General features: G+C 37.2%; 1 protein-coding gene across 3 annotated transcripts in view; it reads right to left on the minus strand.

Annotated features, from left to right (window-relative positions):
* The window catches only part of SPAG6 (sperm associated antigen 6), a 64350-nt gene that overhangs the window by 12392 nt on the left and 24278 nt on the right, over positions 1-27680 (minus strand). For 2 of the 3 annotated variants that reach the window (XM_059183945.1, XM_059183942.1), the window contains exons 5-8: positions 11369-11574; positions 10309-10482; positions 8774-8926; positions 5893-6084 (exon numbers count right to left, since the gene is read on the minus strand). In XM_059183945.1, coding sequence (XP_059039928.1) covers positions 5893-6084; positions 8774-8926; positions 10309-10482; positions 11369-11574 — 725 coding nt within the window. The remainder of the gene's footprint in view (positions 1-5892; positions 6085-8773; positions 8927-10308; positions 10483-11368; positions 11575-27680) is intronic. The other variant, XM_059183943.1, reaches the window with a different exon arrangement.

Genomic DNA, 27680 nt, shown 5'->3' on the forward strand with positions numbered 1-27680 from the left:
TGAATACATAGATCAATTTGGGAAGTATTGCCATCTTAACAATATTGAATCTTCCAGTCCATGAACATGCAGTGTCCTTCCATTATTCAGAACTTCTTTAACATTTTTTAGCAATGTTTTATAGTTTTCAGTGTATAAGCCAATATTTCTTATTAAATTTATTCTTAAGTATTTGTTGATGCTATTGTGAATGAAACTATTGTCTTAATTTCATATTTGTTTTTTTACAGTTTACTTATTTATAATCTCTACACCCAACATAAGAGTTGGAATTCACGACCCTGAGACTAAAAGTTGCATGTTCTACTGACTAAACCAGCCTGGCACCACACATGTTTGAATTGTTCATTACCAGCATATGAAAATATGACAGATTTTTAATATTGATCATATATCTGGTAATCCTGAACTCTCGGTAATTCTGGTAATTTTGTACATGTGTGTCTGTATTCCTTAGGATTTTCTATACATAAGATCATGTCATATGTTGGGTTTAAAATTTATTAGCCTTTAGAAAATGTGCCTTATGTTTGGTTATTTAAGGCACTGAGCAAAATAAAACAGTTCTTACAATTTCATAGAGAATTTATATGGGGTAAACACACCCTTTTATTCTCCTATTTCAGTAAATCAAGTAATATATTACTTTGAAATAATATGAATTTTTATGAATTTTTCTAATTGTCATAGCATTTAGTAGTTAGTCTTTAACCTTAGATATGTATAAATAAATGATGATGTCAGAGAAGGAGTTACGAGCTGTCTATTCAGGGCAACGTGGGTTTAGCCTGGTTTTCCTATAAAGTATCATAGCATGTAAGCTCTACATTCATTCATTTTCTGTCATTTCTGAAAAGTGACTCTTTCCACTTCGATAAAAGAGATTGTAAAAATCACGTTAAGTAACTAGCAACACTATTTTTTTAATCTCTTGACACACATAAGAATAGAAATTAACAAACTAAAAGTGTTAATATGATGCAAATATATGGTATGATTTCAATTGTTTTTTACAGAAAATGAAAGAAATAACAAAACTTATCCATTGTTGCTTGCCTTAATGGATGATCTTTAATGAAAACTGCCCACAATGAATGTTTCTTATTGAAAAGTTAATTTTGTTCTGAAAGCATTCTGGCCCAAAGAGTTACACTTATTAAAAGGAAAGGGAGGTGCAGCACCAGGGTGGCTCAGTTGGTTAAGGATCTATTGATTTTGGCTCAAGTCATGATCTCAGGGTGGTAAGATCAAGGTCTGGATGGGGCTCTTTGCTGGGCATGGAGCCTGCTTAAGATTATCTCTCTCAGGACACCTGGGTGGCTCAGACGTTAAGCATCTGCCTTTGACTCAGGTCATGATCCCAGCATCCTGGGATTGAGTTCCCCATAGGGCTCCCTGCTCAGCAGGAAGTCTGCCTCTCCCTCTGCCACTTCCCCCTGCTTGTATTCTCTCTCTCTGTCAAATAAATAAATAAAAACTTAAAAAAAAAAAAAAAAGATGATCCTTCTCTTCCTTTCAAAGACCCCCCCAAAAAATTTAAAATTAAAAATAAAAGGAAGGGTGAACATCAGAATAAATCTTCACGACTTTGGGTTAGGCAAAGTCTTTTTAGATAAAGCTCCAAAAGTACAAGCAACAAAAGAAAAAATAAATAAATTGCAACTTTTACAATTTTAAAGATTTTTGCTACGTATAATACGATCAATAAAGTGATAATAACCCATTGAATGGAAGAAAATGATCATAAGTTATACATCTGATGAAGATTTGTATTCAAAATATATAAAGAACACTTACAACTCAATAATAAAAACAGAATAGCCCAAATTAAAAATGGACAAAGGGTCTGATTAGACATTTCTCCAAAGGAGATATACAAATGGCCAATAAGCACATGAAAAGATTTTTCAACATCATTAACCATCAAGGAAATGCAAATCAAAATCACAGTGAAATGCCAATTCACACCCACTAGCCTGGCTACAATTTTTTATAAAAAGGCAATAACAAGTCTCGACAAGAATATGGAAAAATTGGAACCCTCATACATTGCTAGAGGGAATATAAATGGTACAGTCACATTGGAAAACAGTTTGGTGGTTGCTCAAAATATTAAAAAGAGTTATTGTTTGACCTAGCCATCCTACTCCTAGGTTTGTACATCCACATACATCCACACAAAAACCTGTACAAATATGTTCACAGCAGCATTATTTATCATAATCAAAAGAGTAGAAACAGTCCAAATGTCCATCAACTAGTCTATGGGTAAACAAAATGTAGTATAGTGATACAATGGAATATTATTTGGCAATAAAAAGGAACAAAATACTGAAATACGCTACAATATGGGTGAGCCTTGAAACTTACACTAAGTGAAAAGAAGCCAGCCACAAAAGAGCACTTATAATGTATGATTCCGTTTAAATGAAATGTCCAGAAGAGGCAAATCCCCAAAGACAGAAAGTAAATTAATGGCCGCCTGGGGCTAAGCAGGGAAGGTATGGAGTGACTGCTGGGGGGGAGGGGCGATGAAAAGGTTCTAAAATTAGATTGTGGCAAGGGTTGCATCTGTGAATATACTAAAACCATTGAATTATACACTTTAAGGGGGTGAACAGTATGGCATATGAACTACATTTCAATAAAGCTGTTAAAAAATGAAGGGAAGCAACCATGATGACAAGAACACAATTATTAAATCAAATAATCTTAGAAATACTTTCATAACTAAGGTAATAGAATGAACTTACTCAAATGCCAAACTAAGATAGACCATTTCAATATGATGCCTCTAAATCAAAATAAATGAAAATGCAATTGTGTGAAAATATTCAAATATATGTAGGTGAGCTTATTAGATAAAAGATGGATTTTTTTCCCCATTTTCAATAAGGTGCAGGCAGATATAAAGCTATGTGAAAACATGCAAGCAATTCCAAGGGACTGCTCATTGGTTCTCCTGGATCAGAACCAATTAGAGAATGCTTACAGAAGCTGACATGCCTTTGGGACAAAATGAACTTCAACATGGCCTTTAATTTGAAAGCTGCCACAGAATGACAAATGAGAAATACCATTAGACAGTTCCTAAAGCTCTTGGATACATTTTTCCCTACTGAGATAATGTCAAATCAAACAGACTTGGACTTTCACTCTAAAGCCTTTAAAACAACAAACGTTAGAATCCAAGAAACCTTGGGGAAGCAAAAATAATAATCAAGTCCCTACAATAAGAAAATATTTGGATGGACTTAAAGCCTTGGAAGGATTGCTGACAGGATAATGATTAATAAAGATCCCACTTTTTAATTTACTACCCACTATATTTCCTGGAAGTAAATATTTTATCAAATATAGGCAGACGGAACCTTAACTTTTATTAGTAAACCTGAATGTTTTAGTAAAACTACTTTTGTTAAACTTAAACACAATAAAAATGATCTTACTTCAAAAGGTGAAGTTTTCAAACTTATTTTACTCTATGATATTTATATGACAAAACAAAATAATTCATTAAAAACCAAGTTACATAAACTTAGTAGTATATAAAAAGCATTTAGTGCTACCTAAGACACCATTTGCAAGAGTTTCTCGAACTGTAATTATTAGGGGTGCCTGGGTGTCTCAGTGGGTTAAAGCCTCTGCCTTTGGCTCAGGTCATGATCCCATGGTCCTGGGATCGAGCCCCGCATCTGGCTCTCTGCTCCACAGGGAGCCTGCTTCCTTGCTTCCTCCTCTCTCTCTCTCTGCCTACTTGTGATCTCTCTCTGTCAAATAAATAAATAAAATTTAAAAAAAACTGTAATTACTATTACTATTGATTCCACTATTAATTATTCATGCTATAGCTGATATATTCCTTTATTTTCTAAAACTTCAAGGAAAATAGAAGTTGTTACACACAGGAATCTGAAAGTGATAGAGACTATTAATAATTTACCTCCTGATAATCTAGAAGTTGAATATGATTACTATTCTATTTTGTGCACAGCTTATACCTGCAGAGACCCTGCAGAGGAGACCACAGTCATTGGACCACCAGAGAAAGGAGGGAGGAGGAACGAAGGGGGGGGAATGAAGAGGGAAGTGGGAGGTTGAAAAGGCAAGCATGATAAATGGGTTAAAGAAATATGAAGCGAAAGTGAACTACATAAATAAGTTAAAATTATATGTATGTAAATCAGTTTTACTTGGACAACTCAAAACTGGAAATGTAATTGTGGTTTCTCACCAGAAAGCCAAAGAATCACAGAATTGTTAAACAGGGAAAAGCCTTAACATATTGTCAACTTATTCTCTACCAAACTTTGCAAAGGAATACACTGAACACTGTGGAGAAATGTAAGGGAAGCCTCAAATCTATTAAGTCATTGATCTAGAAAGTCTTACAAAAATTGAAAAAATGCTAATGTTAGAAATTCCCTCAATGAAGCTATAGAAAAATAACCTGTAAACATAACCAAATAAACATAAATTCATTTCTATAAAATTTATAAATCCAATAGATGACTCACTATAAAACTTTCAGAGTTCCTCAGCTATATAGTTCAAATAAACTTCCTGCCTTACTATACCATCTAAAATTGCTTCAGCAGGGCACCTGGGTGGCTCAGTGGGTTAAGCCTCTGCCTTTGGCTCAGGTCATGACCTCAGGGTCCTGGGATTGAGTCCTGCATCGGTCTCTCTGCTTGGCAGGAAGCCTGCTTTCTCCTCTCTCTCTGCCTGCCTCTCTGCCTACTTGTGATCTCTCTCTGTCAAATAAACAAATAAAATCTTAAAAAAAAAAAAAAAAAGAAAACCAAAAAATAAAATAAAATAAAAACACTGCTTCAGCAAATGTGCTTTCTTATTTGCTAATTTATTGTTTTAACTAAATTTAAATGTCATTTAACTTACTCTTGTTAATTTCATTTTGAATTATTATTATCTTTTCTGTCCTCTTTTCTCAGTCCAAGTCAATTCTAAAAACTACTTTCAAAGAAAGGTACATGTTTTCTTAAGGGAGTTATGCTGGGAAACATTTTTTTCTTTCTTTGAAATTCTAAAATTATTTAAAAACCTATCCTAATTAAATTTATATTTTGTGAATCATTCTCGTAGCCATTAATATTTTTTTAAGAAACCTTCCTTCTTAAAAAAAACACATGATTTTAAAATTTTTAACTTAGTGAATTTATGGACATTTTTCTTTTAAGGAACAAACATAAAACATACAATTAAATGATCAAACAGACTAAGGAGAGGTAGATCATAGCTTCAGGAATTCCCTCTGACCATTATGCCTTTCAAAAGCACCTTAAATTCCTCTGGACGCAGTTTTTAAATGTTAATTGGACTAAAGTTCTAATTCACCTCCAAACTCCTGCTATTCAATTCCTATTCCATAAGGAAAGTCAATATGAATATAGAATGAAAAACCAGACATTCATTTTACAAACCACTATGCACCTACAGAGAACTTTCTTTAAAATATGTCACTGTTAGATATAAGGATAACCCATTTTCAAAGAAAAGCTACCTCAGTTCTTCTGATATATCTGTATGTATGTATGTATGTATGTATGTATGTATGTATGTATTTATTTATTTGACAGAGATCACAAGTAGGAGAGATGCAGGCAAAGAGAGAGAGGAGGAAGCAGGCTCCCTGCCAAACAGGAAGCAGAGAGCCCGATGCGGGACTCGATCCCAGGACCCCGGGATCAATACCTGATCTGAAAGCAGAGGTTTTAACCCACTGAGCTACCCAGGAGCCCCTATATTTATATTTCTTGACTAAAAAAATCAATATTACCCATAATGATAATGAAAACATTTAAGATTACGTATTTTTAAGAATGAGTAAAATCTAACAAATCTTAGTACAACTGTTAAAAATTCACCACTTACTTTTACTTGAAGATCCTCGGAACTTTCTGTTGACATATACAATGAAAGCAGAACCGGCAAGGTGTTTGTGACTGCAACAGCCCGGGCATGCTCTGGAGTGTGTCTCCCAATCTGTCCTAAGGCCCAAGCCGCAGCAGCCTTAATATGATCTTCTGGTTCTTCTGACAAGCAGACTGACAACTGGGGCACACCCTGCAGCGTTGATCAAAAGAGCAAGTGTTATGAATCTAGAGCAGGATTAAAGAGTCTTCCATGTCTCTCAAACATTAGAAGAAATCATTTTGGCCTTGATCCCTTTTTTCCTAAACGGTTCAATAAATGAGCACATCACAGGGGCTGTCATTTTTCAAGTCAATAAAATGACTAGAACTAATTTACCTTAATTGTCTGTAACAATCCAACTAAACTATCTCTGCTAGCATTTACTCCCCAAATAGAGAGGCATTTAACCAAATAACAGATGCCCCAGACTAGTATATTACAGGCAAAACTAGATTCCACTGTGACAAAATAAAATTGTTTAGGATTTTAAACCTTTTATTGTCCTTTGTTTAAAAAGTTAATTTAGAATCCTTTTTAAAAAAATGCCCTTTACCAAGTATAATAGATCTGAGAACAAAATAACTACTATCCAAAATCAAATGAATGAGCAAGAACCCCATTTAAGTAACTTTTAGATGAAATAGATTCACTAAAACCTTTCCTGAAATAGTAAATAATTTTCACTTATTTTGGCCAACTTTTAAATGATAGTTTTGCCCATTTTAACATGATTAAAATATCAAAATAGCAATGATTACTTTTGTTACCCAGATATCATGTACTTATATGCTGCACAGGCTTCAATTTTATCTCAATAATAAAAACAGAATTAACTAAAGGGTCTCAAATACACGACATTTTATATTCCCAAGGAAGACTCAAATAACCAAATCAAATTATTATTCCAGATTCTATATAGGCATAATTTTGTAATGAATTTGAGACTATAATAATTATCACCTTAAATTTAGTATCACAAAAGCCAGTATCAAAAGGTCAGGCTACCATAGCAAAAACCAAATGATTATGTATATTTTCTCTTTGTCCACCTTAAAATTCAGTTTTCAGTAAGACTAACTGCCTAAAGAAACTGGCCATATCTCTTCATCAGCTTCTTTCTTATAACTGAAAATGTGTGTCTGACAAAACAAAAAAGGTCAGATCTGTTTCCAGAATAAGGCAACTTTCCAGAAACCCCATACTTCCGGGATATATCAAGAATGAAGGCAAGAGGAAGACAAGGCACTTTTATCCCCACCCTCCAAATTCTGACCTATGGGTCTCCATTGTTATGACTATCAAATGAGATAAGAAACATGAATGTGCTTTGAGAATTATAAAGTGTTGTGTAAATGGAAGCTGTGGTTACTGGTCCTTACGGGGCTGCACAGGACAAGGAAAAGAATCATGCAGCCCTGGAGGTGTGCCTCAAACTGCTGCTGCCACCACCCCAATCTTCACTAACTGAAAGGCAAACTAGGTGGGAGAGGCCAGTGGCAACCCTAGACCAAAGGAGAGGAGCACCTCCTGGTTAGTTGAGGGAAGAAATACAGGAAGCAAAAGTAATTGCTTCTTTGATCCTTCTTCCTATGTGTAAGCTTTCTATGCACAAAAGAACTGCAAATCAAAAATCCCAATAATATCCCCATGGCGACCCTTCAGAAAGCACTACTGCTCTAGTCACTATCATAGTCTTTGGTAATAGAAGAACAAAAGGAAAAGCGCAGGATAAAAAGGTAGTGAAGCAAAGAATTATCAAGGAATTGGTAGAAAATAAAGATCTGAGGTTCCTTTTTATTCTGAGGATTAGCAAGGGATAAAAAAAGAAAAAAACAAAAAAAACTCTGTTTAACACACAGCAGGTTTTCTATGCTGATAAGAAACCCACACCCTAGAGGGTTGCCAGAGACACTGTAAGCATACAGCCTTTGAAGCATTCTTTGGGAGATCAATATTTATTCATTCAACAAATATTTTTTGAGCACCTACTATGTGCCAAGGCTACACTCCATGATGGGTTAATACCGAGTTGAGATAAGGCCAAATCCCTAGAGCAAGGAAACAAAAACATTACTATCTGATGTGTGCTCTGAATTTCCTCCACCTAAGAAGAGAAATCAGTTCATGAAAGCTGAGGGAGAGAAGGTAGATAAAGAAAGGATGTGCTAGGCTTGTCATCTCTTACCCAAATGACAGGAAAGGGGATAATGTATAGACCTCAGAGAACAATGAAAATGAGTACCAGGCATGTCATTTATAACAGTTGTATTTTTTTTTAAAGATCTATTTATTTATTTTAGAGAGAACGCATGCACAAGCAGGGGCAGAGGAGGGGCAGAGGGCGAGGGAGAGCGTCACCCAGCAGACTGACTACCCACTGAGCATAGAGCCTGATGTGGGGCTCAATCCCAGGACCCCAAGATCATGACCTGAGCTGAAACCAAGAGTCAGACACTCAACCAATTGCACCACCCAGGTGCCTCTATAACAGTTGTTTTGAATCAAAGTGTGCTTTATATGTCTATAAATATGTAGTCAATCCTTTGAGATAGATACGTAATATTTAAGTACAGATAATACTAAACCTCAGAAGTGTTGATAGTTTGTCAATATTAAACACTGGCTAAAACGTTAAACTTCTGCAAAGTAAACCTTACTTCAAGCATTGCTTTGGGAAACTTATTAACAAACCTTGAAAAAAAAAAAAGCTGAAAATTTCTTGAGATAATTCTTTCACTCTGGTCAGTTCAATCTTACACTCTGTGGAAGGGCATTCGTGTGTGGTTCTGTCTTAGTACATCTCACTGCAATAATCAGAGGAAATGAAACAAGCACAGACCTTGGAAATGATCACCGCCATTGCCAGGTTCTCAGAATGAGCTGCTACATAACCAAGCATCATGATGCCAGGCAGTCTTATGTTCCCTTTGCAGGACCCAATACAATCAATCACGGCAGCCACTCCCCCGGCGTTAACGATCAACTGCGAAAGCTAGGAGGGGAGGAGAATCAGAGCATTGTGACGATGAAGCACAAGATTACCTTTAAATCTCACTTGAACCTTGCCCATTTTTTTTTTTAAATTTAGGACCTAAAAATCCATCTGGTGAAATCTGAAATATCATTTAGTGAGACTGTTGTATTCATTAAGGAATAGATAAGTAGAATAATCCTGCTACTTCAAATGTGCAGACATACTCATTGCGAGGAGCCACTCTGGGGTTCAGTTTTTCATGCATCAATAGCACGACTTTTATCCTTATTGCAATAGATGTCAAAATTCCTCACTTAGACATCAAGTCTAGGGCGAGTTCATAACCAGTTAACACTGAAGCCCCCAATCACAGTGTGTGAGTATGAAGCACATTAATCACTGAGTGCTAAAAGACAGTGTCAGACTTGAACCATTCTAGCCTAATTATCTCCCCTTTGCTAGCAATGACTACTAGCTGATTGCACTTCAATCTTGAAAAATCTCAACCAAATGAAGACGCTAGGTGACATCAAGAATGAATTTTGTGAAATGAAATTGATTAGTCAAAATATACACAGGGTGCCTGGGTGGCTCAGTGGGTTAAGCCGCTGCCTTCGGCTCAGGTCATGATCTCAGTATCCTGGGATCGAGTCCCACATCGGGATCTCTGCTTAGCAGGGAGCCTGCTTCCCTCTCTCTCTCTCTGCCTGCCTATCTGTCTACTGTGAACTCTCTCTGTCAAATAAATAAATAAAATCTTTAAAAAAAAAAAAAAAAAAAAACAAAATATACACAGAAAAAGATGCGACTTCAGAATCCACCCAGATTTGCTTCGTTTCTTCTCCTTGAGCATCTGAGAGCTCAAGCACTTAGCAGAGGGGTTATACTAGGCTGTGAGCCTGGTGGTCTCTTCAGACCTGGAGGCATGCTGTCTCTCACTACTCCCAGCTGACCCAGAATGACAAGGATGACAGAAGTCCATGCCACCCACTGTCTAGGAATCGAAAGCAGGAAATTATTAGAAACTGAGATTTTAGGCTGAAATTCTATTGATATAACCCAGTGGTTCACAACTAGGGGCCCTTTTGTCCCCTGGGAAACATCTGCCCATATATGGAGACATGTTTATCAGGATGGGGTCAGGGGTGCTACTGGAGTCCAGTGGGCAGAGGCCAGGGATGCTGCTGACCATCCACCCTGTCCTGGAGAGGACAGCCCCCCCACGACAAACAGTTACCTAGTCTAAAACGTCCACAGTGCTGAGGATGAGAAGCCCTGAGCTAACCAGATTCTGTGGCACAGCACTTGAGCCCTGCAAACAAGTTGATGTTTTGCTTAAAAACTAAAACTAGCTAAATATTACTGTATTTTTAAAAACTTAATTTTTTTTTTTAACTTACCTCAGGTGTATGTTTTGCAATCTCTCTAATTAAAGTAGAAGCATTTTTCTTCACGTATTCATCTTTGTCCTTCAGGCAGGTAAGTACAACTGGGAAAATCTCCGCTTCCACAACCATTTCTGCCAGATCCACAGAATGCTTTGCAATCTGACTAAGAGCTGAAAGGACCTGACGCTGTTAAGCAAAAACCAAAATAAAAATACATGATATAGAGCTCGCTGCAGAGTTCTGATTCAAACAGCTTTATACACACTCAAATCCCTTTATAAGAAGGAAAAAAACAATTACTTTTCTGACAGAACTTTAGGAGTCTTGAGACTGTCAATTCCTAGTCTTATACCGAGACACTTAAAAATGATACTAGAACTTAAATTCCCTAATTCCCAAATTAAATGCCTTCATTCTTTTGTGAACTCTTTAAATCTCTTATCTATGCAGATCATCAAAGAATATGACCTTTGGATGATAGTATTTCTTAATGAATACTTACTTAATGATACATATAGTACAAAAAGGATCAAGCAGAAGTAGCATCTTATTTTTGGCATCATGCTGATAACATTTCAAAGAACTTACCATTATTTAGTTAACGTTAACAATTTTAGAATCTTATACAATGTAACTACTAGAATGGGAAAGTACAATTAACTATTAGCTGAGAATCAAAAAATTTTAGGGAGCTATTAAAAAAAGGCTAAGATAAATACGGCAATTTTCATGGAATCTTAAAATATAACAGTGGCAGACTAGAAGACCTTTATGTCTTCCAACCCTGAGATTCAGTCATTACATAATTCCTTATTTTCATGATTAATGTTAATACCAGTGTTACTTCTAGTTTTCAGCATTGCACATATTTTAACCAGATAGGTTCACTGTCTGAATTTTACAGCATAAGGCTTACATATTAAAAGATCAAATACATAACATACCCATATCTGCTTTCAATGATAAATTTTCTAATTATTTTTAAATGCATAATATTAATCTACACACATTTCTATTTTCTGAGGTAATCAGAAACCTGATTTGTTTGTTTTTTAACTTTATTTTTAAGTACCTTTAATTTAGAATCAGGGTTCAGGATCATCTGGGCTAAGTGAGCAATAGCTCCTGCGTCCACTACCGTCTGCGCTAACTCCGGAGAATGCTTTGAAATATCACTGAGGGCTGAAGCAGCAATCCTTTTCAAAGCAATTTCTGGCTCCTGGATACAGAGTACTAAAAGAGGAACAGCTCCCGCATCCACCACAGCTTGTGACAGTTCTGTGGGTCCAAGAAAAGTAATTAAGTGAGTATGGGTGACTGACCCTTGTGCAAGCCATTTTTCACCCTGACAGATACAGCAAAGAAAAAAGGGGAGGGTGTACTTCACTGTCTCGACATCTGCATTTCAAATCAGCCTTCCTGGTTTCATAAACCATGTGGACCAATCCTGAGCTGAAAAGAATACAGGTCAATAGACGGACCTCCATTTACATGAACACATTTGAGGTAGATTAGGCTGAAATGGCTTGTTATTCTTTTTTTTTTTTTTTTTTTTAAGAGAGTAAGCAGATGTCAGCTGTTTAAGCTCTGACAATTCTGCACTTCTCAATAGGCAAGCATTTTATGCATGGTTTACAATAACAGAGAAAATTAAAGTACCAAAAATTTACCAACCACACTAATTAGGCAGTATTTTGTGCTATTTACATGAGTAAACATTAACATGAATCTTGTGCCAATAATGTCAATTTTTAAATTCTTTTCATCTTATAGTACTTTTAAAAGATTTTTTTAACTTACTCAGGATTAAAAGGTGAATTTTCACTATACATATAAAATGAGATCTACAACTGAATAACATATTTTGTATGCAAAGGTTAATGTAAAGATAAAGGAATAAATTTATCTTAACCATTCCATGTCAGAAATAAAATCTTTTGAATATACATGTTTATTTGTTCACATGTCCAAGACAAACAGCTATAAAAATAACACATTTTAAATTACAGAGAATTGGAAACAAGCGGGCAGACCCATAAAATATATACGCAAAAAAATGTCTTTTGAGAAGCATAAAACACCATACCTAGTTACAGATTCTCCGCTCGTTGTATTCATGGCCTCTTACTAAATCACATATACCCATTTCTAGAATCTCTTCCTTTCAAATTATGTTCTCATTTTCCCAGATTTGTAGTGCCTTGGCAATTTATGTCTTCATAGCCAAGCTATCTATTTAGCATATCACTTAAAGTCTTCAATTAAAAAAAAAAAATAGGGGCACCTGGGTGGCTCAGTGGGTTAAAGCCTCTGCCTTTGGCTCAGGTCATGATCCCAGGGTCCATGATCCCAGGGTCCTGGGATCAAGCCCCGTATCAGGCTCTCTGCTCAGCAGGGAGCCTGCTTCCTCCTATCCCTCTGCCTGCTTCTCTGCCTACTTGTGATCTCTATCTGTCAAATAAATAAATAAAATCTTAAAAAAAATAAAAATAAAAAAATACAGTGTTCAATTTTTCAAAAGATTAGTGATATCACATTTTCTAAGAGGGAATAATGTTAGAAAATACAGGTTATAGAGTCTGATATTTGTTTTCCTTTAATTATTATAATTATCTTAGAAGTTCTAGTATCATGTGAATGGTTCACTCATCCTTTTATTAAACATGTATCAATGAAAGGTTATTAGGCGCCAGACTCATTCAACTCTAGTGCAGGTGACACACTTCTACAAATTAACGCTACAATGATTAGCAACTGTATTTCAATTTAAAAAATCTAATGTGAAATATGAAATACATTGGGAAGTTAATATGTATCTGAAGAACAAGAGGCAGATAAAAGGACGATGGTTTGGAAAAAAAAAAAGACAACAGCAACAGACTGGAATCTCAACCTCTCAATATAACAGATTCCTCAGAAGCTTCTCTTGGATTCTGCTGCAATTGCCTTAAGATCAATAAGACAGCAGGTGAAACAGGTGATTACTGTATCTCTCCTACCACCCCCACCCAAGGGAAATGGAAAGAAAGCATAAAGTGCGGTATTTTATGTAATTTATAGATACAATTTTCATATTTTATGTTAATTAGTAAGATAATATAATAGTAACTTAATTCAGCTCAGTCCAAATTATACATGTGTTGTATGATAATGATAATATCAACTTTATGTGTACATATTTAAGGGGACCTAGAACATAAACACAGACAGTCCAGACATAGGATGGTTTGGCTTAATATTTTTCAACTTTATGATGGTGCAAAAGCAATATACATTCAGCAGAAACTTGGATCTTTTCCCAGGCTAGTGATACATACACCACACAATATTCTCTGATGATGCTGGGCAGCGGCCCCAAGCCTTAGCTCCGCCAACCACATGATCACGAGGCTAAACAACCAATACACTTACAATTATGCTGCACCCACACAGCCATTCTGTTTTTCACTTTCGGTGCAGTATTCAATAAATTACTTGACATATTCAGCACTTTACTATAAACTGGGCTCTATGTTAGATGACTTTGCCCAACTGCAGGCTAATGGAAGTGTTTTGAGCACATTTCAGGTAGGCTAGGCTAAGCTACACTGTCAGTAGGTAGGTGTAGCAAATGCATTTTCAACTTGAGATATTGTCAGTTTACAATGGATTTACCGGGATATAATCCTATTGAAACTGAGTGAGATCTCTGATGAGCTGCATTTATTTTGAGAGAGTATAAAGATTAGTTCATCTATATATGTTTACTCATTTTCATTTATATTTTCTAAGAGGTAAGAGTACAGTACAGTAAACTACAACTGTTTAAAAGAACTTTTTTTTTTAGAGATTTTATTTATTTGTTTGACAGAGATCACAATTAGGCAGAGAAGCTGGCAGAGAGAGAGAAGGAAGCAGGCTCCCTGCTGAGCAGATATCACATACAGGGCTGGATGTGGGGCTCCATCCCAGGACCCTGAGATCATGACCTGAGCCGAAGGCAAAGGCTTTAACCCACTGAGCCACCCAGGCACCCCTAAGTACTATTAATAGGAGGGCCTGGGTGGCTCAGGTCATGATCCCAGAGTCCTGGGATGGAGCCCCATATCAGGCTCCCTGCTCAACAGGGAACCTACTTCTCCCTCTGTCGCTCCCCTTGCTTGTGCTCTCTCTGTCAAAATATTTTTTAAAAATAAAATTACTGTTAATAAAAACTTAGGTTCTTTTTTAAAAAAAATCTATTATCTTTGTAATTCCCATGCATTTTATCCTTTCCTTGAATAACTGTTAGAATGCTGTATCCTTTTCCTGAACTCTATAATGTCAATAAGAAAGCAAACTCTGGGGGCACCTGGGTGGCTCAGTGGGTTAAGCCGCTGCCTTCGGCTCAGGTCATGATCTCGGGGTCCTGGGGTCGAGTCCCGCATCGGGCTCTCTGCTCAGCAGGGAGCCTGCTTCCCCTCTCTCTGTCTGCCTCTCCAAGTCTACTTGTGATTTCTCTCTATCAAATAAATAAAATCTAGAAAAAAAAAAAAAAAAAAAAAGAAAGAAAGCAAACTCTGTTCTTCTGACTTGTTACCGTATCCCAGCCTCAGCTGTTTTCTATTCTCTCCAGAGAAGTGATGGTAAATGAGGGGAAGGCTAGGGATGGCTGGAGAAAGACTTACTGTGAAGGTAATGAAGCTTCCAAGAACATGGGTTGGACTTACCAATTCTGTACTTAAGATTTCATATACATCACATCTCCAGATTTATATGGTCCTATTAAAAACTAGGATCAGAAACACACTGCTTGGGGTGCTTGGGTGGCTCAGTGGCTTAAGCCTCTGCCTTCAGCTCAGGTCTTGATCTCAGGGTCCTGGGATTGAGCCCCCCATCGGGCTCTCTGCTCAGCAGGGAGCCTGCTTCCCCCTCTCTCTCTGCCTGCCTCTCTGCCTACTTGTGATCTCTGTCTGTGTGTCAAATAAATAAATTAAATCTTAAAAAAAAAAAGAAAGAAACACAGTGTTCTTTATAAATGATGGCATTCTATTACCTTGATACACATCCAAGGTATAAAGCAGTGTATTTACAGGTAAGGATACAGGAGGTGTACAGAATGCACACCATACTACATTACACTTACTACAGACTATTTCCTCCTGCCTCTGTTGCTCCTCTTTTTCCTATGGCATATCTTTCTCCCCTTCCCTATGGTTGCTTCCTCTGGCATTTCTGTGCCAGTCACTGTTGGTATCTACCCAGTAGCCTTTGTCAGCCAAGGCATGAGTAGAAGTCAACTAGAAGCATCTGTTGATAGGGTTTTTTCTTTGTCGTCCATAGATACAGAAAGAAACTCTGACTCTTTGCTGACATGGTCAAGTGTATGAATGACATCTGGAACTCCTACATCCATCTTGCAATGATAATGGAAGAAATCACCAATATTCTGAGGATGGCTGAGTACAAAAATGAAAAACATCTGGGTCCTCCATGACACTGTTCAGCTGCATAACCAACCTTGGAACTGCCCTGACTCTGAGCTTATGTGTCATGTAAAATTTAAAATGTCCTTATTTTTAAGCTATTAGTATCTGATATTCTGTAACTTACAGTCAAAAATATCCTGGTATAATCCTGTCCTCTCTCATGTTCAGTCTATTTACATATTTTCCTCTCTTCCTTTGGTCACTGGGTGTTCAAAAGTGCTTACTATGTCCTAGAAACCTGGCTAGATCTTGGGGAAGCAGAATAGAGTAAAATTATTTTGTTGTAGCAGAGCTGGCTTGGGGTGAAGGTACACCAAGGAAAAGTGAGGAGTCAAGGCTGTGGAGTGCAAGGGAAAAGCATACGCAGGGCAGTGTTTCCCGTATTACCTGCTTCTCCCCTTTCCGTGTCCTACATTTCTCTATTTGGGAAAATGTAACGGTAACCAAAGCACATGCAAATTCGGGTACATTTAAAAATGACTTCCCGTAACAGAAATCTCATGGAGTTCATTTCTAACTGTAATTTGAAAATGAGTTTTGGTTGTTCCATTAATTTTGATACTTATGAAATCCAAGACTGATACAGATTGAGATGCTCATTACAGGTTTTGACCAAAGAAAAGCAGTGAGTCAAGAAATTTATCTTAGTGCCTGAAAATAGCTTCATTTTAAATTTTAAATAAATCTTCAAAAATTAGTTTTTACAAAACAAATCTCTTATGCAATAACATTTGACATAATCATTACTGTTAGATAACAAGATTAGTAGTTATACAAAGAAAAATGCAGAGAAAGAAGGTTATATATTATAACAACATGCTAAGAATTTATAGTGGATTGATGGTACTATTGCTGATGTACTTTTCTTCTCAATTTGGCAAATTTTCTTTGATGCGATTACAAATTTTTAAAAAAGAAATGTGAGCATGTCTTTTGTCCATACATACAGCTACTGCTGTGCTAACTATACTAGTATTATATTATAAAGGAAAAATAAATATAAACATTTTAGCTTATTTTTTATGATGGAGGGAATTTTCTTATTTTAAAAAATGATGAGGGGGCACCTGGGTGGCTCAGTGGGTTAAGGCCTCTGCCTTCAGCTCAGATCATGATCCCAGGGTCATGGGATCGAGCCCCACATCAGGCTCCCTGCCTAAGCAGGGAGCCTGCTTCCCCCTCTCTCTCTACCTGCCTCTCTGCCTACTTGTGATCTCTCTCTGTCAAATAAATAAATAAAATCTTCCAAAAAAAATGATGGGAATGTATGTCTCCTTTAAGCATTCTGAAAATTTAAAATCTTTTGAAAATTATTAATATATAATAGAAATATTATCCATTTACTTTTTCACACTTGCCCTCTTGCCTTAATGTATGCCCTTATTACATTTAAGTTAAAATATTATATTTTAAAAATGTGAAGCATTATTCATTTGTAATCATTTTTTAGACTGCAAATTGTCAGAGGGACTACAACTATCCAATAGCACTTTCTTTTTCATAAATAATAATGAAGGTCATTTACGGCAGACATGTAGACAACTAACTATACAGTTCTCAGACTTGCTGGTCAGCTGTTTTCAGTAAGGGAATAGCTGGTCCTGTTGGGCCTCATGAATACTCACTGTTGAGTGAAGGAAGGAAAACAGCGTCCTCCATGGGACTGTGACAAGAGTGGTCACCTGTCACTTCTCTCTGCCTCTCTCAGGTTTTCCATGATCCTTTCTACGAGCATTATGTGCATAAAGTTCTTTGAATATTCTTAATATGAAAATTTGGGTGAGAACTCATTGCTTCTCACACAGTTGCCTTTTCTTAAGAATTTTATTCTGTGCTGTTCTTGGGACCTGGGTTTGTGTTTTTGTTTTTTTTTTCCTAACAAAATAAAGGCTGAACTTGTAGTACTCCCTCACTAAGAGGTGTGAAGGATTACAACTTCAATGGATCAAAACCTTTAATACAGAAAAATTAAAAATGCTCGAGACACTTTAATTTTAAAACAAAAAGACATGGCATAAAGGGAGGACTTCTAAAAACAACACACTCATAAAATCAGTACTATCTAGAATTGGTTGAATGGAATACTAGAAATGACTTTATGTTGACTGGAAGAGGACAGAAATGTCCATCAGTGTATAATAGGCATGGCTGTAACAGGTAAAACAGGGAAGTCAGGGAACAGGGATTTTGCTTTTATAGTGCTCACAGCGGCGTGCACCCCTCCTCTTAATTGCTGTGGCGGGTTGTTTGTTTCAAGCTGGAATGGTAAACTCAAATCTCCACGGGGCCCAGGCAAGTAATTCAAATAAGTGAAGTCAGAGAGTGTAAGAAAAACAATGAGGAGAGGGGCAGTAGAAAACTGGAGAAGTACATGCACCAACTAAAAGCAGCAGCAACGACTTAGCTTGAGCCTGGTGTTGCCATGTAGGAACATAGGCCGGCTGCTGTCAGATTTTATCATGTTTTGAGAAGCCAGAAATCTGATTTTTAATGTGAAACCACCTGGTTTTTTAAATGTTGGCAACTTTTTTTTTTTTTTTTTTTTGGAACACCATGAGACAATACAGTGCAGGCCAAATAAAACACATCCCACATCCATCCGTGGGCCAGCTACAGCTTCCAACCAGCACTTCACAACCCTGGGCTTAAAATTTATACCTTGTAAAATGACCTGTGGGAGGCTCTGGATGTGGAATCTACCTTTGATTCTTGAAGTCATGTTTTGGAGTCATAAAAGAACCACTGTAAATAAAATAAATTAAAATAAAATATAGGGGCACCTGGTTGGCTCAGTGGGTTAAGCCTCTGCCTTCAGCTCAGGTCATGATCTCAGGGTCCTGGGATCGAGCCCCGCATCTGGCTCTCTGCTCAGCAGGGATCCTGCTTCCACCTCTCTCTCTGTCTGCCTCTCTGCCTAGTTGTGATCTATCTGTCAAATAAATAAATAAAATCTAAAAATAAATAAATTAAAGGAAAATAAAATATAAAAATTTCAGCAGCAAATTTCAAGAAACTGATGAAAACCTAAAAGTATTGGCCTGCAAAAAAAGAATCTAAATATATATTATGATACTTAGCTAATTTTTCTGCTCATAATGGAGATGTAGGAGCAAACTTACAAAGTTTGCAAAGTTAAGTGATCTATCCAGAGAATTCATAAAAAGGACTCAAAATGAAGAGGCTCTTCAAAAATAAAAAAGGAAAAAAATACTATGAATTTAACACAGAAATCAATAGGTAAATCGAGCACCTCAGGAACTCTAATTTCTTTTAACTTTATTGCTTTTTAAATTATTTTTTCACACACCATTTTTAATCAGTCTCCAAGCCCTATGACAAGTTATACTAAAAACTAAAAGAACATCATGAATCATCACTTCTCTGTTTTAGCCATTTAAAGATAGGAGGTTTTTGCATCTGGTTGTAAAATATATCATCACTTCAAAACCTTTTTGAGTAAAGCAGGTAAAAGATACCTTTAAAACTTGGCTACACACTAAAGATGTTAATCTTATGTTATAAAAGTTACTCCATTCAATCAGACTTTTCATGATTTGGTAAAATTATAGTAAAAGTCAAATATGGTGATGCAATTGCTAAACCTAGTTACTATACTGACTGTACTCCAGTATGAGTTTGGGAATGTCACTTTCAAAGTGGAAGGAATCCGTCCTGTTTTTAGTCTAACCCAGTAAACCTACTGCTTAGTTATCTATTGCTGTATAACAAATCACACCAACTTAGCGGCTTCAAACAGGAAACATTTACTATGTTGGGTTTCTGTAGGTCAGGAATCTGGGAGCAGCTCAGCTGGGTGGTTTAGGCTGGGGCCTTGCACTAGGCTGCAGTTGAAATGGAATGTCCATTAGGGCAGTTATCCAGGTCTCCATTGGGTCTAGAGGATCTGCTTCTAAGCACACTGACAGGAATGTTGGAAGAAGCCTTCATCAGATCCTCCCCATTTCTGGAGCCCTCCCCCATAGGTTCCTTATGATGAGGCCTCCCCCAAAGTGAGGGACAGGCATCCAAAAGACAGAACCCAAGACAAAGCCTGCAGGCTTTCATAATCTAACCTCAGAAGTCACATACCATCCCTTCTGCTATATCTCACTGAGAAAATGTAGGAGGAGGCTACACGAGGATGTGACTAGGAGGAGGTGGGCATCATTGGAGGTTGGGAGGCCATCACAGAGGCTGGCTTTATTCTTCACCAACACACCTGAGGCAACATCCCTCTGTAGGTAACAAGTCCTCTATAATTTTTTTTAAAGATTTTATTTATTTGACACAGAGAGAGAGAGATCACAAGTAGGCAGAGAGGCAGGCAGAGAGAGAGAAGCAGGCTCCCCACCAAGCAGAGAGCCTGATGCGGGGCTCGATCCCAGGACCCTGAGATCATGACCTGAGCCGAAGGCAGAGGCTTAACCCACTGAGCCACCCAGGCGCCCCAACAAGTCTTCTATAATTCTGAGCTGAGAGACAGACCTCTCCAGTTGCAGGGTGGGAAGAGAATTTGCATAGTATAATGAAAAAGTCTACTATATTATTTTTATTTATTTCCCCCACTCCACAGATGTCATTTTTCCTGCTCTCGTTACTTCCACACTACATCCCTCCAGTCCTCAGAGCTATCGGTCTAACTTGTACATGTGGGTTCAGAGTTTGAGAGATGAAGGGTTAACATCCATATGTATGCTTTGAAGGTTAAATAATTCTGGCTCCTTTAAAAAGTCAAGGGAGTCAAGGAAGCCATTGATCTGGAGTTAATGGTGCCCTAGTAAGAAATTACAATCAGCTGGGACGGACGGCGCACTTACAGGGCTCAAGTATAAAAAGCAGCTTCAAAATATGGTTAAGGAGAAGTAGTGGAGACAAGAGAAAGAGAAATGTGGGAAATGAGAGACTTGGGGATGGCCTTGGAAGTTAATAGGTAACATAAGATCTAGAGCAATTTTTAAAACACCCAAATTTTGGCACTTTTTTTTGTTTTCAATTTATAATGACTTCACAGCTAAGACTAAGCTGAATAGAAGGAGGCAAAAACTACGAAGAGGGTCCGTGGCACTCCACCCACGAAGAGATTGATGATTAACTACTGGGAATCAGATCTTTTACAAAATTTGCTTTTTGTACCTAGAAATGTTTTCATTTTGTTTTCCAGTTGCTAGATGAGCATATAATACTGCAGCCACGGCTGCAGCTTCACTCTGCCTACAGTTTGGCACGCTGCTTCAAAAAGAGTAAACTGAAGCGGAAAGGGTGCCTTGTATGATTGCGACATCCCTGGCACACTTTCTTTGCTCCAGCCCAGTTTTAAGTCCCTGCCTTCGAGCTGCTCAGGCAAGGGCAGCAGGAGAGGGCTGGACAGTCAAGGGTGGCTGGGGCTCTGCTGAACTTTCTGCAGGAACACCACAAGAGGAAACAAAAGGGAGATAAATGAAACACCAGATGATTAGAAAGTTTGTCAGGTTCTTTTATAAAAGTGACCCCTGGTCCAAGATTCTTGGTGTGACTCCCTCTGAGTGGTTCCTAGAAGCTTCCTGCAGGCTTCCACTGCCCACATTTATTCCTGAGGATGAATTCAGCTCAACATTTTAATAATTGCATAATATACCACTGAGTAAATATATGCCATAATTTACTAAACCATTCCCCTGCTTTAGAACATTTAATTGTTTTGTTTGATTATGGTTTGGGCCATTATGAAGTACAGTGTAGTGAACCTCTTTGTGCATTAAGATTATGTATTAGTTATCTATTGCTGTGTAACAAATGACCCAACTCAGCAGCTTCAAACTTGGGGAGCTCCAGTTTCTTACTGGTTGTTGGAACCTCAGCTCCTTACCACATGGGCCTTTCCCTAGGTTGTCTAACTATCCTCGTGTCATAGCAGCTGGCTTTCCCCAGAACAAGTAATGAGAGACAGCAAAGGGAGAACAACCCTGGGACAGATACCTCAGTCTTTTTTATCTGGTCACCTATCCTCAGAAGTAACCTGCCATCACTGCTGCCATATTCTACAGGCCACATAGACCAATCCTGGTATGATGTTGGAGGGGCCCATACAAGGGTGTGAATATGAGGACACAAGGAACTCTGTGGGGCATCTTGGAGGCTGACTACCACTGGGTAAGCTAGAACTCCACTGGTTACACAAACACACATTCATGTTTGTATCTACTTATGATAGCGGCTCAGAGCTACAATTCTAAGAGGGAGAGTGTTGACATTTTTTGAAGTTCTTGCTATTTTTAGGTTAAACCATGTGAAACTGCTATTTTTGTTAAATCAAAGCCAATTGAATATAGGTGACTGCATGTAGGTAAACTAATGTACACCAACCTAATATGGACTGCAGAATTGGTTATTTTATAAGTAGATGTCTCTACCATCATGTCTCATCATGTGTGAGTCTGGCAGTCTGGTCACTTTACATATAAAGTGCATGTTAGTCCTTACATATAGTAAGAGATTGCTCAAAGTTGAATCACCATTTACTTCTCCCCAAATAGTATTTTTAGTTCCAAATTCCTAACTTACTGCATACTACAGTTCAGTTATAATGATTAATAAACATGAATATTATGAATGACTTTTTAAGACCATAGCATTACCACTATATCGCCTTTTAACAAATAAACACAAAGTGGGCACCTGGGTGGCTCAGTGGGTTAAAGCCTCTGCCTTCAGCTCAGGTCATGATCACAGGGTCCTGGGATCGAACCCCGCATCCAGCTCTCTGCTGGGCAGGGAGCCTGCTTCCCTTCCTCTCACTCTGCCTCTCTCTCTCTGCCTACTTGTGATCTCTCTCTCTCTGTCAAATAAATAAATAAAATCTTTAAAAAATAAATAAAAAATAAATAAACACAAAGCACTGGCATGCTAATTCTAATAGCTACAATTAAAAAGCAAAAATAGGAGAAATAAATTTTAATAAATACATTATTTAACACAATATATTCAAAATATCATTTCAATATGCAATCAATATTCAAAAAATTTAATGAGATATTTCACATTCTTTTTTTCATATCAATTCTTGGAAATCTAGTGTGTGTTTTGCACTTATGGTACATCTCAGTTTGGCTGCTAAATCTTCACTGGAAATACTCAATCCGTATTTAGATTTCAAAAAGTCTATAGCTAAGAAAGTAGATTTACACTTAGGTTGCTTTGATCATACCTAAAAAATCTCCAGTAATTGCACTAGTTTATCAATTTTTAAATTTATATTAGAAGTAGATAACAACTTAGTTCCTCAGATCCCCTCGTCCCCATTCAAGTATGTGACAGTAACATGTGACTACATGTTAAAATCAAAGGAGATACAAATAAATGGCTAGTAATAGAATTATTGCACAGGTAGTTAAATAACTTCAGTTAATACCTTTTCGAGGTCAGAGGTCCTTTCTTGAGCAAAATGCTTTGATGCAATTAACTTACACTACATTTTTAGAGCAAGTTGGTTCATTCATCTACAGTCACAGATGAGAGCAAAGTAGGCCAAAAGTTAACTGCAAAATCAGCCAGATAACATGGTAATTAAGCAATAACTATTTTCCCTGTTGACAATGGATTTTAAGATTTATGATAAGATAATAAGATGATGAACATGGCTTACTTCAAAGTACAATCCTTTTTTTTTTTTTTTAGGTGGCAGGGAGGGGCAGAGAGAGGGAGTCTCAAGCAGACTCCCTGCTGAGCATAGAGTGTGACATGGGGCTCGACCTCATCACCCCTCACAACCTGAGCAGAAACCAAGAAACCAAGAGGGGAAGTCTCAATGGACTGCACCACCAAGGCACCCTCAAAGATTCTTATACCAACAAAGTCCCAAGCTTTTAAGAAGGAAGTTCTCTTGTCCATGGATGTTTGTGAAATGCTTAATTCCAGTACTTTTGAATTTCAGTCAAATACGCTATGACTAATGCACTTCTAGAAATTCAAATGTAAATAAAGAGTTCCCCCCTCCAATATCTAAAAGGTGTTTTAGAAGGTTTTATACACTAGTGATTGGAAAAAATAAACCAAATTCAAACCCCCAAAATGTGTTATGATCCACTGTTTAAACTTGATTTATTTCTGAACTAGTGGGATAAAAACACCCTTCTCTGGATCTACTCAGCACACCATTTCACGACATTTCTTGTGCAGATACTTGCACCAGACAAAAAACGAAGCCTCAGGCTAGAAGAATATTAGGTGGCATCAGGTAGACAAAGTATTTTAGTGGGTAGAGGGCTTTCCTTTTTCCTATAACTGCACTATCAATGTCACTTCTTTTTATTTCTATGCCCAAAGTCTGTCCAGCGGTTACCTGGAAGTAACTAGGTTCTTAAGAATAATATAAAGATTTCCCTTCCCGCGATGGTACAAAAAGCTTCACTCGTAATTCATTTTTCACTTGGTTCAACTTAGAATCACCCAGTATACTATATATGTACTCTTAAGACAGCATAGTATTTCTGTCTGATGTGCCCAGCTGTGCAGATAACTTTTATGCTCCTCTCTATCAATTTTTCTATCTTAGACTGTAAAATCCTAGAGATAAGATATTCGTCAAATTATTTTACTTTGAAGACACGGTAACACACACATAAGTGCCTCAGATACTTTTTGATGATTATAATGATGATGATGATGGCAATAAAGAAATTGTTCACTGGCCTCATATATAAAACTTAGAGTCTCAGTGATTTGAGAATTTGAGATTACAAGATTATATGGTATTGTTCTATATTCTGAATTCTAAAAGAACATGCACAAAAATAACCTCAGATTTTATCAACCAAGAATTTATAACTTTAAAAATCACAATAAATAAAAATACAGAAGAACTGACAACGTATTTTTTCTTCTACTAGTGCACAAACACCCTAAAAATGACTAACAAATGAGGTAACTATGAGTAGTTATAATTACACTGAGTAGCTATGTAGTTAAATGAGTAGTATAATAATGATTAGTTAAATGAGTAGTTATAATTACACTGTTACTTTGTTTCACACACTTGGTCTCCATGCTGAAAGAACATAGATGAACCATTTATTTTCACTTCACCTTTATATAAGATTTATTTGTGAAAATCAATGTTAGGATCAAAAGAGGTATAACATGTAATACATATAATCCCATATACCTCATTTGTTTCTATGCTTATGTGTTCCTCAACCCCTCCAAGATGAAAGAAGTTGTAAAAACAAAAAGTCAGTAAAAAAAAAAAAATCAACATTATTATCTACAGGCATCAGTAAAAACAGTTGTCTGCAGGGCTTTTAAAATAATTTTTCATTACCAGGCTGTAGTCCCCTTCACCCCTTCATTCCCACAACACAAGGTCCCTTGTTATCTCAGATATTTGTCATGAATATGTGGATTTTTCAAAAGTTAATTACTGCTTCTTAAGCCTGTTCCACATGATTTAGCCTATTGGTATTTATAGATGGGTGACATGAGAAGAATATTCGCAAAAATTCTGAATTTTAAAATGTTCTTTTCTTTTTATCATGTCATCATTCTATACAAGACATAAAAGAACCAGGCTGGCCAGCTCAATCTGGATTCTTTCTTTATATTATCTGTTTAGCAAACAGAATATAATCTACTAAATGTTTCTGTAGTGTCCAAACCAGCCAATTCCTGTCAGCACTGCTCATCTTGGCACTCTCATCTCCTGACTGCCATTGAGCTGGGATGGAAATCTCTCATTTGATTTAGTCCTGTGGACATCAATCAAGTCTATAGGAGAAAGGATAGTCACACATGTGGAAACCAGCCATCAGGGATTAAAAACAGAGGTATCTGGCAAGACTTTCAGATACAACAAGGAGCTTAAAATGAAGAATGATGGGCTCTCATACACTTTACTTTCTCACACTATAAAAAGAAGAATCTCTGAAAGATTTTGAGTAATTGCCAAGCAGTTACACTATAAATCGTTGCCTGGCCAGAATATATATTTCCCCTCTCTACTTCAGCTTCCTCATCTATATAATATGACAATTATATTAATGATTAAAATGTTTTAGAACACCTAACCAAATGTACTGCATTCCTCTTTGCCAGGCTTGAGAACAAAGTTTACTCTGAGACAGCAAAAGTTTCTAAGAGATGACATATCCAGCCAAAGCTCCCACAAGAATTACACTTAAAACTTATTTTTGAGCCCTAATGTGGAAAATTATTCCTACAAAAGCCTTGTACAGCTCCTCCTTCCTAATCCCTCCAGCCAGGCTATTGCTCTCACCTTAGTCCCAAGTCCTACTCTCATTGTGGCCACACCCCCGCTACAAGGTCATTGGAGAGGCTGCTGTACTCCACAAAGTGTGGAACCAAGAGAAAGGCTGCCAGTGGGGAGCAGGGCCTGGAGAGGGCGAAGTGCCTCTTTGGGCTCCTCCACATGGAAACGCTGCACCTGCAGAGACCCATGATTCCTTCTTCCTCGCCCCTCACAATTCCGGTCCACACAGGCTCTGTGCCTCATCCCTTGTATCTCCAAAAGCAAGAATAATCCTCAGAAACAATGAGAGAGGGTGACATTGATGAGGTAAATATGTTAACAGAATAATGCTGTGGAGTGGGAGAACCCAGCAAGAAGGAAGAAGAACCAGTAGGAGAAGTCACTTCAGCTTTTATTTAAAAAGCCAGAGAAAATATGAAGAAATAGCTTATTTACCTTCAAAGTAAGAGGTACCTACATCAAGAATATTCAGTGACTGGTGATTTAACCATAGAAATTTAATGACACAATTTATATGGAGTTTAAAAAGAAAAGAAACCCCACACCATTTTGGGTTGTTAATCCCTAGTTCCCTTTGATTATATAAAATGCTTTAAAATCTACACATAGAAGTAACTTTCAGAAATTGAGTTGTTCAAATAAAAACAAGACAGATGGTGCCTATTGATTTTTCTCTTCTACTAACTGCACACTTACTTTATTTTTGTTTCCTAGACACAAAACCTTTTCCTTCTATTGCCCTTAAAGGTATACTTTATTTCTTTTGCATTTCCATTTAAGGGTTATATTTCTTGAACTGCCTAATAAAACATTCTTTTAATACTGAATGAATGTCCTCCCATTAATCTAACATATTGTATCTTTAGGAAATCATTGAAAAAGAAATCAGGTTATTTAGAGGTAAACCCTTTATTCTCACTGATTCAGGATGTGAACGATGATTTCTTTTATTGCCTACTGGGCATCAATTCCCTTTCCTTCAGAGAAATCTATGCAGTAATCTCTTCTGGGAGCTTCTGGGTCCCAGATCCCTAACTACTGTGAAATATTGAAATTACAGTGGGAATCCCATGTGAGAGCCAGATTATAGCAAGAAATTGGAATGAAATCCTTAACACGGATCCTATTTATGAACTATAATCATTTAGCCTCAGACTCAACAAAAGGGAGATATAGAAAGGTTATCTATAGGCACCTGCCTGAGAGTATATCTGTACAGCAGTCCCTCAAAGTTCCTTTGCAGCACCTTTTGAAATACTCATGTTATAATCTGTTTGCAATAAAGTCCTCTGAACAAAAGGAACAATAACAACAACAAAAACCCAAAACTAAATATGATAACCAGCTTCCTGTGATACCAGCTCCTGATTTAAAACACTGCCTTAGAGACGTCTGGGTGGATCAGTTGGTTAAGCATCCAACTCCTGATTTGGGCTCAGGTCATAATCTTGGGGTCGTGGAAGCAAGCCCCCTGTTGGCTCCACGCTCAGTGGGGAGTCTGCTTGAGATTCTCTCTCTCTCTCTGCCCCTTCCTCCCCCATTCTCTCTCTCTCAAACAAATAAATGAATCTCAAAAAGGAAAAACTGCCTTAGTTTCCTCTATAAACGTATATTAAACAATAGTCCTAAGGTGATCCTATTTGGAAAACCAAAATCCAGATATTAAGAAAATCATTTTAATATACTAATTCAGAATC

The sequence above is a fragment of the Mustela lutreola genome, chromosome 8 (genome assembly GCF_030435805.1).
Source record: "Mustela lutreola isolate mMusLut2 chromosome 8, mMusLut2.pri, whole genome shotgun sequence".
Classification (NCBI taxonomy): Eukaryota; Metazoa; Chordata; class Mammalia; order Carnivora; family Mustelidae; genus Mustela; species Mustela lutreola.